The 14,927-nt window shown below is 49.7% G+C and overlaps 5 protein-coding genes across 5 annotated transcripts; 2 read left to right on the forward strand and 3 right to left on the reverse strand.

The window, feature by feature from the left end:
- Positions 1 to 467: 467 nt before the first annotated feature.
- On the reverse strand, positions 468 to 4,828 carry bud4 (uncharacterized protein; the record flags this gene model as incomplete). Its single annotated transcript, XM_039071886.1, has 5 exons — positions 468 to 1,097; positions 1,152 to 1,849; positions 1,904 to 2,312; positions 2,439 to 4,685; positions 4,739 to 4,828. 5 exons carry the CDS (start codon positions 4,826 to 4,828, stop codon positions 468 to 470), a joined length of 4,074 nt encoding a protein of 1,357 aa, XP_038929773.1.
- Positions 4,829 to 6,474: 1,646 nt separating this feature from the next.
- Positions 6,475 to 8,277, forward strand: mrh4 (ATP-dependent RNA helicase MRH4; the record flags this gene model as incomplete). Its single annotated transcript, XM_039071887.1, has 1 exon — positions 6,475 to 8,277. One exon carries the CDS (start codon positions 6,475 to 6,477, stop codon positions 8,275 to 8,277), a length of 1,803 nt encoding a protein of 600 aa, XP_038929774.1.
- Positions 8,278 to 8,530: 253 nt separating this feature from the next.
- On the reverse strand, positions 8,531 to 10,233 carry LCP9604111_4213 (putative carboxylesterase; the record flags this gene model as incomplete). The annotated part of the gene is made up of 2 exons (XM_039071888.1): positions 8,531 to 8,785; positions 8,872 to 10,233. 2 exons carry the CDS (start codon positions 10,231 to 10,233, stop codon positions 8,531 to 8,533), a joined length of 1,617 nt encoding a protein of 538 aa, XP_038929775.1.
- A 613-nt stretch (positions 10,234 to 10,846) lies between these two features.
- LCP9604111_4214 (SET domain-containing protein) lies at positions 10,847 to 12,907 on the reverse strand (the record flags this gene model as incomplete). Its single annotated transcript, XM_039071889.1, has 3 exons — positions 10,847 to 11,364; positions 11,443 to 12,733; positions 12,794 to 12,907. The coding sequence occupies 3 exons, from the start codon at positions 12,905 to 12,907 to the stop codon at positions 10,847 to 10,849; spliced, it is 1,923 nt and encodes a 640-aa protein (XP_038929776.1).
- Positions 12,908 to 14,136: 1,229 nt separating this feature from the next.
- LCP9604111_4215 (mitochondrial 54S ribosomal protein uL14m) lies at positions 14,137 to 14,738 on the forward strand (the record flags this gene model as incomplete). Its single annotated transcript, XM_039071890.1, has 4 exons — positions 14,137 to 14,151; positions 14,207 to 14,291; positions 14,375 to 14,599; positions 14,668 to 14,738. The coding sequence occupies 4 exons, from the start codon at positions 14,137 to 14,139 to the stop codon at positions 14,736 to 14,738; spliced, it is 396 nt and encodes a 131-aa protein (XP_038929777.1).
- Between the last annotated feature and the right edge of the window lie 189 nt (positions 14,739 to 14,927).

Genomic DNA, 14,927 nt, shown 5'->3' on the forward strand with positions numbered 1-14,927 from the left:
TCAACAAAAAATGAAATTTGTAGGAGAATTATGGAGTTTTGAAAAGAAAATAACAAAGCTAAGAGAAGGTTATGCGTCATGAGCGTACAGCGAAAGCACAACAAGTCAAAAGGAAATCGTTTGTGCGTGCTATGAGGTCTTGAATCGTACAGTTGCCATATTTGCCTGCGCCATTCCGCAACAATTCATAAGAAAAGATAATTTGACAGAGCGAAAGAAAAGTCAACGAGTCGCACCATACACCAGCACCATGAGGGGAAGTCCGGCGGAAGGAAATGAACAAAAAAAGTCAATGACTGTCATCGCAAATCGGAAGCAAAAAAAAAAGGAGAATTGACATGAAACAGGAGAAAGACCTCGGAAAGACAAATAAAAAAAGTGTAGTAGTTATTGTGACAACTGACATCATGCACAGGAGAAGTGAAAAATGTTCTGCGTTAGAGTTCTACTCGTTTTTGGAGTATTGCTTAGAACATGAGAGAGCGGGTTTTCTGCCGACGTGCTTCGACAGTACCCATCTCGGGTTGAGAATGAGTGTGCTTGTGTCGAGGACGTGAGGATTGAGGCGCCGGCGCCCCAGACCCCGCAGAAGATGGAGGAGGTGCCATCATCGCACTGTTCCGGCTCCGAACAGGAGATGGCAGTGAGGCAGGTGCTGTGGGAATCCCAGTGGGCGGACGACGAGGCGCAGTCTCATTGCTGGCTTTCATGCTACGCTCACGCTTGAGCACAAGATCAGCCCAGGGTTTGAGTGCACCATTGCCGGAGCTAGAGCCCTTCCCAACAGCTTCAGACATGACTCGAAGCCAGCCCTCCTTATCTGCGGGGCTATCCGCATAGAAGTCAATCACTTCACCATTACCAAAACGGATGCGGAATCCCTCTTCAACAAACATGTAGCCATCCTCTTCTTCGGCGAATGCAGACTTGCGACGGGTACCGCCCTTCGTGTTGGTCTCCTTTTGAAGTAAAGAGGATCGATCGTCAATGAGCTTGGAGGCCTTGGCTAGATTAATGGTAGCACGAGGTTGGCGCGTTGTTTCGTGGAAGGCCGTTAACTTGGATCCTTGAAGCTTAAAGAAGCGACGGCGCCAGTACTATTGTGATGGATTAGTTTTAAATCGACGATAGAAGACTTCGTAAGCACTTACAGGACAATCTCCGCCCTGTTGGGAAAGGAACCCTTCCCAGCAGCGAGCTGCAACACTCTCTGCATCGCGCAATTCACGAATACAGGCATTCATGCTCTTCGGCATGTCTTCATCCTTGCTACCTTTCGGCTTAGGCACGAATAGAAGTTGCACTTCCAACTTTCCAATCTTATAAGGTGGTCGACGCTGCGTATTAATGCTAGTCGCACTCTTCTTGCTCTTGATGCTGCTCATCTGTTCCTCAACGGCCCATTCGTTGAAGCAAGCAACATCAACAATGTGGGGACGGCCAAACGCCTGCTGCTCGTGGTCGCTTAAAGCCACATAAGCGCGGCCAAAGCTACCATCACGTGCAACCAAGTTTCGAAGCCGTTCGTATACGGGAGCATTAACGTCCTTGGCCTTCTGTTGCTGCGACTGCATTTGTTGCTTAATGTCAAGCTCCTTGCGCCGACGTGGGGATGCAAATACACGGCTGAGGGCCGACGCCTTCTGGCGTGATGGCGATGATGCGGGTTCTTGGGTTTGGAATTTGCTCTCGTCAATCTTCATTTGCAAGGTCAACTGGAACTCAAGGTCATTCTGGACGATGAGCTCGAACTCTTGTCCGATTGGAGCTGACTTGCCCATCTCCAACCAGGAGGTGGTCACACAGTGCAGTCCGTTATCCAGGGTCAGTGCAAAATACGATCGTTCACCTACAGTTCGGTTAGTGACAGTCAATTGCAGTGGGTACTATGATAGGGTCTTACCCCGTGGGAGAGGAAGGTCACAATATTTGAGGCCTATGACCTTCACAAATAAACGACCTCGCTCTTCTCCATCTTCAAACGATTCGGAGATGGTTGGCTCGTTCTCTTCAATGGTGGCTGGAGCTTCCTGAACATTGCTGGGCTGTCCAGGGAGAGGTGGGACTCCACCTATGCCAGGGACGGGCTTTTTCTTCGGGATACCGGTGGCAGACTTGATACTTGGGCGTCGCGCTGAGCCATTCCAAGGGACTGTGGTCCAGGTCTGTTGGCTCGCCTTGCGTGGAGAAGATCCAGCGGAGCGTGTACCGTGCGGATCTTGGGCAGTGTGTTCGGCAGAAGGCATTGCTTCTTCTTCGTTACGGCTGCTGGCAATGATGACTTTCGTGTTCTGTCTCATGAGGTATCCTCTCTGTTTGGGGGTAGGAGAGTCAGCGGGGTGTGCACTAATTCCTGGGGTCGCGGGATCCTTGTGTCCTATTGCCTGGGAAGGCAGTAAGGAACTAGGGCTTTGGGAAAGGGCAAGGTGGAATGCAACCTTTTGGGATTCAATGACACGATCAAACTCCTTGTCCAGTCCAAATCCAAGGCTTTCTTCCTGGATACTGAAGGGAATGTCGAGTTTCAAACAACTACTTTGTCGCTGGGCAAGAGCTGCGGGCCCCAGCTTTGGTGGCAAGTCAATATTTTCATGTTCGGGATCCGACGAGTTTGAGTCGTTGGAGATCTGCTTAGTCAATGAAGGAGTGGGTAGAGCGTGTTGGCCACTGATCTGACGGCGGGTGGCAGCCATCGACTGGATATCCGCAGGGGTCAGTGAGGGCCTGGTCTTGAGGCCAGCACCGGGAGCTCGGATTGTTGCGACAGGGTCAGGAACAGACTCATCGGATGAGCTCTCATCATGTTCCGGCTCTAACTCCTCTTCCCCCTCTGCATCTTCCTCTTCCTGTTCTTCTTCTTCGTCGTCGTCTTCCTCTTCTTCGTCCTCTTCTTCATTGTCGTGTTCGATCGGATGACGAATGACAGAGTCTGGAGTAGACGCTTCGGAAGCTTGGTCCTGGTGCATCTCGGGGGTAAGAGGGCGTGCGAGAGACTGACGGATAGATGCCATATCGAAGGACTGGTTTTGAGGGGCGTTTGGCTCTTTGTATTCCTGGGCACCCTCGTTTGGCTGTGCGGGCTTTTCGGCGTCGGTGTGGGTTTCAGCATTGGGGGTAGTCTGTCCAGATTCTTGTTCATGACTATCATGCCCAGCGTGTTCGCGATCGGCGGCTTCGGCAGCAGAGCGTAGCGAGTAATTGCTGGCCTCATCGTACTTGGCCCGTTGGTCACGGGATGACAAGCTGTTGTCTGACCTGCTCTGATAATAATCCGTAATAGAGTAAAGGTCTTCATCGCGCTCTTCCTCTTTAATGATTACACTTGAGGAGTCATCATCGTCGGTCTCCGTGGATGGAATGGGAACATCAGGGTCATAATGGTCATAACGTTGGGGGCTGGAAGCAATTTGAGAAGAGGCATCTGAGCTGTCATCCTCATAACTATCACCTTTGCGGATTCCCCGCAAGATTGAGTCGCGAGAAATGCGAGGTGGAGAAAAGAAGTTATCCTTGGCATCATCTGCGTAAGTATCATCTTTCGATGCAAGCGTTTCATCTGCTCTAGGAAGCTCCAAGGTTTCCTCGATACTCTCGGCGTGGTCATCATGTGTCTCATCATCATCTCTCTCTTGCAGCATCATGAGACGGAGTCTCTCCTCTATGGACCCAGCGCCGGGGATATCAGACTTTGTATATGCGGCAGGAGCTGGAGGCGTAGGGAGCACACGCTGTCCCGCGCTGCCGATCTCAAAAGCGGCAGCGAGCTTATCAGCAGAGGACGGACGCGCGCCAGACATGCGATTGACCGATGGCAAAGGCGGGAGGGGACGTCGCTCGCCATTTGAGTCCAGCGACTCGACGCGTGTGTGCTGAGAAGATCCTCCTTCACGTGAAATAGGTCGCTCATCGGCGCTGTCTTCTTCGACGTCTTCGATGAAAGGATCGCTATCACTGTTTGTTGGGCTCATAAAACGCCAGTCTTCGGGCAACACAACAGGAGTTTTCTCAGCATCTTCCAGCGAGGCGTCAAAGCTATCATCACGCTCAATCGATGACTCGGCCTCAAAACTAAGATCCCCCTCTTCTTCGGACTCGTAGCTGTTCTCACGTGACTCAGATGCAACTGAGGAGAGATCCGGTGTCGTCATTTCATATTCGTTGATTTGAGGGGGGGCGTGATCAAAAGTGACACTCTTTGCATGTCGATGTCCAGCACTGCCATATTCGGACCAAATATCGTTCTGGGGATCGAATCCCTTGCCATACCGACTACCTTTGGATAGCGAGGACTTGCTTGGCGATGCTTGGTCTTTGCTCGAGGATGACGGGCGAGACATTTGGCTGGTATCTTCGTCGACTTGGGATTTCGTAACATTCATTTGGCTGTTCCGTTGCGGAGACCGCTGCGAGCCTAATGGTCTCTGGGGAAAGACCACCGAAGCCGGGTCATATTCTTGACCACCTTCGAAGAACTTGTTGTTATTTTTGACCTTCGACACGCGTTTCAAGTTTTCGAGCGACGGGCGCTTTGAGGGGAAATAACACCCCTCTGGATCGTATGGCGCTTTATTCTCGGCTCCCTTTGGGAACGGCGATGGGGAGTCCCGACCTTTCCAAAACAGGCGAGGGGAGGCATTGTTATTCAGAGACGAGACATCATATGCAGGCGATTCGCCGTGTGGCATCTGCTAGGTTGTTAGCATGCTTGACCACATGCAAAGCATCGCGTTGACAGTACCTTGGTAACTTGATTCCAGCTAGGCGAATTGCGCCTCTGGGCCATGGGGCTCACTTCGGAGAGTGGCCGTTGACCAGGTCCCTTAGCCATATTGACGTTGGGTTTGCTGGTGACTCAGGATGCGAAGTGTGCAATCGTAATACAAGACTAAGACAGGTGTCTATAATGTGTCAGTGTTTATTCACCAAGTCCTGATCAGCGAATGGGTTCACGACTGATGACGAAGGACATAAGGCAAACTTGCCCAGAGATCAGGTACCATACGTTTTTAATAACCAGGAGTCGCGTGGGAAATAGTTGCCAGCGAGTCCTGATATATTCGCTGCAAAGGCGTAAAGGCCGTGTCGATCGTGGCAAGAATGCTGCGGCAAAGCGAAGGTACCAAAACAAACCCAAGTTGGGTGTCTAGGTGTCAAACCAAGGCCGATAAAAAGGGGAAGGGATAACGAAGGGATACGAATGCAAACTCCCAAAAAGAAAAAAAAATAGCAGGGAAGAGCGACAGAGACAAAGAAAGAGGTTATTCAGAAGAGTAGCAGAAACAACGAAGCTTGATATGTCTCTCCCATGGATTTAAGTGGATTGTTACCCCAAGCAAGAAACTGTTGTTGCGGGAGTCGTCATGGCAACGGCGCGATTGTTTCAGCATCCCGTGACATTGCGTCAGGTGCCTCCGATCGGCGCTAGCCTACAAGTAGAATAGCCTCGCGGATCGTTTTCGATGTCAACATGCACCTACCACCTTCAACTGTTAAAAGTACCTAAATATAGCACAAGATTGAATATGTAGGAAAACTCGAATTTGGGTATCGGAGTTTCTTATAGAGTCCCACTATTCAAATGTGAAGCACAGCTAGAATTTGATGTATTGTTTCCTCTTTCTAACAAGTCACCATCGATAATATGTCAAGACAACCTTGTAATATGTGTGAGATTTGAATGGCAGCAAATATCTTCACCAATAGGGTAGGCATGGAGGGCTTTAAAATAGGGAAGGTATATCTGTAGAGCTCAATCCAAGGCAGGAGTTACTAGAGACTCCCAAGGTGCAGGCAAAGCTCACACGCATATATGAACTTAGACGAAAACAAAAGCCACGACAGGCCACTTCCTTGTCAACCCCTCTAGCATCCACCAGACTATTGTGGCTTTGAGGTCTGTAGTAGCATGCTGAATCCGGATATATGAACTCACCCGAGAGCAAGCCGCGGGTGTGAGTCCGCTCTTAATATGTAGGAATTTGGATGGATCCAGGCAACTATATATTCCGTAGTTATACATATGATTTACCTACAAATAATTCCTCTCAGCAATATGACAGATTACCTTGAGCTATTGGTTTTAGTTTCTGAGACGAATAGTCACACAGATTTAGCACAACAGAAAATATGAGAAGTGTTGGATTACTGAGACCACCAGTATTGCAAACAAACATCAACGAACATGTTTATGATGTACTGAGTCAGCATTTTAGTCACCTGACCATATGCCAAAGTTTATGATGTGCGCTAGTCTGAAAAAGGAATGGCGTTTTATCATCGCGGAAAAAAAACATCTGAACCTGTTCTGGCCTTCCTCTTCGATCATTCAGCGTTTTCCACTTCCGCGCATCTTATCGGTTTTAATTAGGTAGAATGCCTCTGCCAGCTCGCTCTTCGATATGTTTTCTATGTCAAACTAAGGCGACCCTGCTTGCCCCGTCGATTCTTCCGACGTCATGGCAGACCACACGAGGCATGGCCACCGTTCGATTGCGTCGCAAGGCTGCTCGGATGGCCCTGTCGCCCACTGTTTCCAAACCATCTCTTCCATCTCCTAACAAGCCACGACGGGAACGGGCCGGTCCCTTTGCCTCGATGAACCAGACCCAGGCACGGATTCGAGACACACCACGCACACGATCACAGGCGGCCCTCAAGCGTTCAGGGGAGGAGGGCAAGATGGAAAAGAAGGAGAGCCCATTGTACAGAGCTTTGAAGATGCAGACAACGTTGACAGCTGTGCCTTATGGTCGACGTTCCGCTATAAAAGCTCGACTTGCCGACATCACTAGTTTCGACCACTTCCCTCTCCTTCCCGCAGTTCGACAGTCAATATTCGGCCAGGCTCTGGCCGGTCTAACTGATGTTACCCCCACACCCATTCAAAGACTCGCGATTCCCGAATTGTTACTAGATGAATCCAAGAAGAAGAAGAAAGTGAACAAGGCGAATGAAGATGAAGAAGAATACAATTTTGACCAGTATCTCCTGGCAGCAGAGACCGGTTCGGGAAAGACTCTCGCATACTTGCTTCCAATTGTTGATGCTATCAAGCGTGCTGAAGTCCTCGATATAGAGGAGGAGAAAGTCCTCGAGGAACAAAAGGCGCGAGAGCGGGAGGAGAGAATGAAGAACAAGGCGTTCGATCTGGATCCCGAGGAGCCGCCAATGACAAACGCCGCTCGTCCTCGGGCTATCATCCTCGTTCCTACCTCCGAATTGGTATCTCAAGTTGGATCGCAGCTCAAAGAGTTGGCCCATACTGTCAAGTACCGCTCTGGCGAAATCTCATCAACTTTCACTCCCCGCCGGATCAAGAACACCCTATTCCACCCCGCCGGCATCGATATTCTAGTTTCAACTCCTCACCTTTTGAGCTCTGTTGCGAGATCGAATCCCAATATCCTCAGCCGAGTCACTCACCTTGTACTCGACGAGGCCGACTCCTTAATGGACCGCTCGTTCATCCCGACAACGTCCGAAATCATTGCCAAGGTTGCTCCGTCACTCAAAAAGTTGATTCTCTGCTCCGCCACCATCCCCCGCAGTCTCGACAACCAGCTGCGCAAGCGCTTCCCTGATCTGCAACGCCTGACGACCCCGAACCTACATGCCATTCCTCGTCGCGTACAGCTAGGTGTCGTTGACATTGAGAAGGAGCCATACCGCGGAAATCGAAACCTTGCCTGTGCTGATGTCATCTGGTCAATCGGCAAGGCAGGAGATAGACACGAACATACCGAGACATGGGGACCGCTCAATGCGTACATGGAGCCGAAGGTTAAGAAGATTATCGTGTTCGTCAACGAACGTGAGGAAGCCGATGAGGTCGCTAGTTTCCTGCAATCCAAGGGCATCGATGCTGTCTCGCTATCTCGCGACACCGATTCCCGGAAGCAACAAGAGACCCTCTCGCAGTTCACAGAGGTTAAGCTTCCACCGACTGCGGAGGAGATCATGATTAATAAGAAGAAGAACCGCGCCGCCGGAAGCATTCCCTTCGAACTTCCTGAGCGCCAAGAGCCCATTCGCCGCCTTCCCGACACAAAGGTTCTTGTCACTACCGATATCGCCTCCCGTGGTATTGATACCCTGGCAGTGAAGACAGTAATTCTCTACCATGTGCCGCACACTACCATCGACTTTATCCACCGACTAGGCCGTCTCGGTCGTATGGGCAAGCGTGGTCGTGGTGTTGTCCTGGTGGGCAAGAAGGACCGTAAGGACGTTGTCCGTGAGGTTCGCGAGGGCATGTTCCGTGGCCAGGCTTTGATCTAGATCCAGATCCAGACTCACGCGTGCGTGCATTTATCACATTGTATAAATCTTGTAACATACATGGCGTTGATTTGAGGTTTTGATTTTTTGGGGAATTGGAAAACGACTATACCCATTGTCGCGGTAGTCATTGGATCTTTGAAAGTATGTACGATATGCAATCATATATGATGAACCTAATTCTCCTCTTATATAACGACGTCTGAGTCCAATTGCATTGAAACAACTGTAAACGAATATTTTCATTATAACCTCACACGGGTATTTCCCGCGCCACCCTTCGCCAGAAGTCACATCTCTTCTTCAACTGGATCAGCTTCACGTTCTCAAGCCTATCACCCAAAACGACGAATTCCTCGTCTGTATGTAGTTCTGGCACACCTGGCTGCGAAGCGTTCGTCACCTTGTGTGCATTCGGGTCTCCCGTCTGGAAAAAACTCGCGAAAGCCCCCGCGTAGCCTTCATAAACGACAGGGTTAGTCTCTTGAACAGTGTTGATTTTGTTCCACTGGTATCAATCAAGTCAATCTATGCCATCGACACTAGGAAAGCCTCCAGAAAAAGAGAGAGCAACGATAAAAAGGACGAACATACATAAATAGTATCACTCCCATGGGTTGCTGGGGAAATCGTATATTCCCCAAGATACCCTTTCTCCGTCGCAGCCGACGCAATCCAATAAGCTGGACAAGCAAGCACAACGTCCCGATAAACCAAACCAGCCCGAATATAAGTATTATTATAACTGTCAATCGTCTCGGTACTCCCTTCAGCGGGATAATATATAGATTTCACCTCATCAATCTGCTTAGCCGACAACCCAGGCACGAAACTGGAAATCCACCGGTGAAAGCTGCTGACAGAGGAATCAAACCCATCGAATAAAACGGCGCTGTCAAGACCCGGAGGAACGAAGTTCTCACCCTCGTGGCTGTTGTACATTCCCCAGACAAACTCTGTGTTCAGGGAGCCCATGCTCACAGTTTCTGTGAGTGTCTCGACAAGGAAGGTCCCGTCTATAACAGGCGCCCAGGTGTAAGAACTCGTTGTCCAAGTGTTGCTCGCTCCGATGATCAGGCTTGCGTCACGGATTTTCTGGATGTCAACAGATTTGAGACAGGCGAGTATCTCATCAGCGTGGTTGTAGCTGGCACAGCCTGTTAGATTCGCCAGCTGGGTGTAGATTGCTTCTGCCTCGGGTGCATTGAATTTATAGGTCTTTGGCCAGAACGGCGAGCTAGCAAGGGCTTTTGAGAATAGTTTCGGTTGGCCATGGCGGCCATTTGCGAGGACTTGCGCCACTACCGAGCCGGCACCGGCTGACTGGCCCCATATTGTCACGTTGTGAGGGTTGCCGCCGAAATGGCCGATGTACCTCCGGACCCATTTCAAGACATATTGCTGGTCTAATAGGCCCGGGTTTAGATCTGAGGTCGACGAGTCTTTGATTGCCTTGCCGGGTAGAAACCCGAAGGCATTGACGCGATAGTTGGAGTAGATAACGATGTAGTCGTTAATATTGCTGACATTGAGGATCGGGAATGAGGATGGTGGCATGGTGAATGCCGCGGTGCCTTGAATGAAAGCACCGCCGTAAAATACAACCAGCACTGGTCTGCTAATATCTTTGGCTAGATCCCATGGCCGTGAGAATAGTCCCAGGTAGAGACAGTCTTCGGTGCCGTTAACCGTCCGCTGGGGGCACATGTCGAAGTCCTGGTCTGTATCATATAGGTCTCCGGTGATCTTTAGCGGTGGCTGAGGCGCACGAAAGCGGTTCTCCCCTGTTGGTGGTGCAGCAAATGGGATTTTGCGAAAATAGGAGAGGTTGTAGGTACTGTCATATTGACCCTTGAAGGATCCGTAGTCGAGGGAAACTAGAGGGTTGTCCCATGCAGTGCTGACTGTGACCACGAGGCCGAGGAGAAGCGTGACAACCTCATTGGAGAACCTCATCTTCGGTTAGAGCGGTTTTCGTTCTAGAGTTATTGTTCTATTCATCTGCCATCTACTGCGTTTAGCCTGGGGGCCATATATAGCCTTCCCGAGCCATCGCATTTGATAAGAGGAATCACTTTCGGCAGAGGAAACCCCGAGCTTCTTTGTGGCTCTCGAGCAATTCGGTCGACACTCTCGGGCTTGGCTGCGAGAGAGCAGCTCATTGGTGCAGTTATTGTTGATGCCCGGAATGAAATGTGGGGATTTGTGCAGTCGTTGTCAATTCGGACTCGATCACCCCGGTAGTGAGAAGAAAACCGTAGTTAGCTAACAAATCCCGAGGACACCTAACTAGTTATATTTATATTCAACACCAGGTCCACAATTAGTGTGTCAAAACGCAGCTGTCAAGGGAGTCCCCGTAGGAATAAAGCCCAAGTAAACATTGCCCCCTCCAGAATCCAACCCTGAAAATGCATCATTGCAAGAAATCAAAACTCCAGATCCAATTTCCATGCAATATAATGCCAATTAAACCAAGTATTATCACAAATGCCCATTCTTCTAAACCAAAACTCCGTCCTCGCCCGTCTTGCCTCGTAAATTGCACAGGGGCTCCAAGGCTGTACAGTTAAAACGCCATACGAAGTTCTCTAGTACGACGCCGACTTGCCCGAGCATCGCGGTGAGACTCAGTTGAATCACTGATTTCCCTTTCTGGGGTGTTTGTGTCAGACAGCTCGGGGGTGGGGGTAATCCCAAAACTCACGCCGCGGTCTCGGCGACAGATACGTGATTGTGCGTCGGGGGACAAAAAACGATGGACAGTGCGGTGATCCATTACTCGATCCTCACCATCCGGGCTTTTGTCCGTTGATGGCCACTGGTATCCGTAGAGCTTGGAATGACGTTCGCAGCGCGGACATTCACGTCGCGTGAGGTATGAGTTTGACTGGAGGAACCATGTATCACAGGTCTGGCACTCCACCCAGCGGTCGTACTTCTGGGCAAGCAATCGTGATGTCTTGGTATAGTCCCCAGGGACTCGAGCAACCTGTGACTCGGTCTCGACGGAGTCCATGATGAATCGCCGCTTGGTGCGAGGCTTTCGCTTTTTAGGCTTATTCACAATGGTGCCGTGGGCGTCATCTAATTTGGTGGAATTTGATAAGTCTGACAATCCTTCTTCGGGGTCAATGTCCATGGAGTGGGTGGTGACGGGCTGACCTTCAGGAGAGACATCGGGATGATCCTCACTGTTGAGCGCTTTCGACTCAGACGGTTCTAATATAGTTTCTTCTGTCTTGATCTTGGTTCCTATGTCGTCCTCAGTTGTAGCTGACGTCGACGAGCGGTGAGGTTGATCGGCTGTGGAGTTTGGAGATTCGCAGTCTGTGGGGATAGTAGAATTAGTGCTATTCGTCCCGTTTCGATCGGCTTGGGCAGCCACGCTTGGTTCCCCTGTGACAACCGAAATGAAGGGTTGTGAATTAGTTGGCGATGTCATTGCGGTTCGCTCTATGATCTCTTTCTTCGGCTCGGACACCTGGGCTACAGCTTCCGTCAGAAGAGTAGCTGGAATCAGTACAGTGTCCGGGATAGGGATGTCATCTGATCCGGGCGTTGGTTCCGCAGTAAGTTCGGAAACTGAGATCCCTTCTCGCAACTTAGAAACTTGTCGTTGGAATTTTGCACGTTTGCGCGGGGTGGAAGAAGCCAAGGTAGAGGAGCTGTCGGATTCCTCCACATCCGAGCTGCGTCCACGCTTCCTGCTCGCATTGCTGTCTTCACTCGGTGTATCTTCAGACACGGGGCTGGCCTCTTTGCTGTTTGTCTCCGTATCAACATGTGAAGACCAGCCATTCCGTACAGCGATTTCGCAAGTATGACATAGGCACTCGCAGTTGTCAACGCCAAAGTAATCCTCTCCGTAGGAAACTGTGATCTCTTCCCCCTCGTGGATGTCGCGCATGGCTACGACAGACATGCCCTCATTGCCCCTGGTTGTCAAGCTGCCGTTGGCATCACAATCATGATTGGCAAAACGAGCAGGACCCAAAAAGAACGATGGAGCTTTACGGCGACTCGACATCACGATGCTGAAGTCTTTGCGGGTCAAGCCGAGATCCAACTCTTCTTCATGGGTCATAGACACAAGCGTTCCGCTCAGGTGTTTGATCTCCTCGCCCTTTTTAATAAACCTGCGAGCGCAGATCGCTGCTTCATGTTGCGTGATAATGTATCGATTGGTCGTAGTGACCTCGAACGGACAGTCTGGAAGATACATCTGAATATACTTGCGGAGGTGTCGGCGGAACCACTCCTTCTCTCGAGGGCTATGGAGGTTTGCCACATATTTCTTTAAGCCCGAGATTTCCAACAACTTGCGTTCGGCCGTCGGGATGTCCTTGTCAACAATGACATTGTGGAGAAGAATGCGCCCAATATCGTCATCGTGGATTCCGCGGGCAGGGCTGTATTTCGTGCGGTTCTTGCGGGTAGTGGTCCAGAAATAAGCCTGCCAGTAGCAAGTATTAGTGGACAGATATCTATGTTGAATTGTAGGCAAATAACATACGTGATCCACTAGCGCATCCGTTGCGACATCGTCATAGCTGGCCAGCTTAGCCAAGGTCAAGCGCTCGCGACGTTCAGCGGCGGGCGAGCCCCTTCGCGCTCTCTTTGGAGGCATCATGGACGTAAGAAGAAGCCGAAGACCGCTAGTTATGAAAGCGGGAGAGAAGAAGTCGGCTCATAGAATGCAGAGCGGCTGCAAAGGTAATTGGGGGAACAGTGGAGGGCAGAGGTCCGAGGGATGGGGTCGAAAAAAGGTTCGAAGCGCAAGAAAGTAATTAAAATGAGTGACTGACAATCAACAAAACGAACATTATCAAGTGATTGTCACCATTGAGGCTGTTCCAAGGAGAAAGGACTCCCTCGCGGATGTTTTTTAGGGGTGGAACGGGAGTGCCAGCTGAGACTTGCCGTTCTCTCGACTTTTACTCTTCCGCCTTCCCCCTTGACGTGTCGCTTTTTTTTTTTTCTCTGCGGTAATTGGATATGAAGTAATTGATCAATGGAGTATTTCAGTACGGGGGTTGTTTCGACTTGATTTTACGCGCTCAGCTCGCATACAACAGGATGATCCAATCCTTGCCCCTGCGGTATCATCACAATTGCACCCAAAATAATCTTCCAGATCAAGTGATCATTGTTTTTCAGTCTTGTTCATAGAATGTATTGTATATTATCCTTCGATGGGTATTGACTGTATAATACCAGCCAATCTGCTGAAGAATTCAATGGATCCAACTATGAACATGGGATGCTCTCTTTCGTGGGCTTTTTAAGGAATAACCCGATGGTTTCTCGAGCTTAGGTTTTTCTCTGTGTCCCTCGGAGTATATAAAAGTCAACCTTCAAAGAAGACAAAACAAAGACTATAAAGATCTGAATGCGGGATGTTGCTGAACTATAAAAGTAGTTGGTTGATGTCGTATGGATTGAATTAAGAAAATCCCACGTAGGGTGTTGCTTAAAGTCAGAATAGATACTCCATATGATTACTATACTAAACAGCTCAGGGTACTTATGTTATGAACAAGCGGCGCTTCTTGTGCTTGCTTACGACATTAGGACATACCCATGGCTGATATATATTGGAGAATCAAACGACAGCCATTTATGAGCACAAGCTCAAATTAGTCTGGTATTTGCAAAAAATGAATAGTTGCGCGATTCCATTCTATTTTCATTCTAATTCCATTCTCAGGAAATCCAACTCGAAGTCCTAATAACCAACTACTCCGTAGTATATTGTATAAAAGCCCGGATAAACCTACTCCCCGGCGAAACCTCCCTCCGGCCCGCGAGAACAAATTGCGGACAAGCACTTATCTCCAGACCGAGTACCAAAACACAATGATTCAATTAAAGGTACGCATGCGATGCTCCTTAGTGGCTCAAAGGATACTAACACCAGCTCCGCCAGACACTATTAAGTTGCATCGACAATTCCGGCGCCTCGATCGTCGAGTGCGTGAACGTCCTGAAGAAGAAGCGGCCCGCGACAATCGGTCAGTCTCCATGGCACTCAGATCTAGCAACACAGCAAGAAGGGATCTGGGAATTAAAGCTGACATTGTGATTGGTTATCTAGGTGACCGGATAGTCGTCGTCGTTCAGAAGCAGCGATCTGCAGGCTCCGAAGCCACCACCGCTGCCGCGCTCGCCAATAAGGTCCGCCGAGGTGATATTCGTCATGCCGTTGTTGTTCGCGTGAAGAAGGAATTGCAGCGGCCTGATGGGTCCCTTGTCCGGTTTGGTGATAATGCTTGTGTACTGGTCAACAAGTCCGGAGATCCCATTGGGACGAGACTGAACGGTAAGTGCCCATCGGGGAGTCTCAAGATAACGGCTGTCTCCAGGTTTTCGATACTGATATCTCTACAGGTGTGGTGGGACAAGAGCTACGGAAGAAGCAGTGGTCCAAGATCTTGTCATTGGCGCCGATCCATGTTTAGTATTTTCAAGTTTCTACATTTGTTGGAAAGCGCTATTTGTTTCTTTGATTGTACTTCAATCTGTATGTATTCCTAGTTGATGGCATCAGTTTCACCCCCTGTTCCTAAATATCCACGAATTTTCATCCTGTTCCTGCTCCAAAATGTTCGCCGAACTCCTATGATATCGCCAAAAAAAAACGACAAAAA

Source organism: Penicillium roqueforti, assembly GCF_015533775.1.
Source record: "Penicillium roqueforti strain LCP96 04111 chromosome Unknown scaffold_08, whole genome shotgun sequence".
NCBI lineage: Eukaryota > Fungi > Ascomycota > Eurotiomycetes > Eurotiales > Aspergillaceae > Penicillium > Penicillium roqueforti.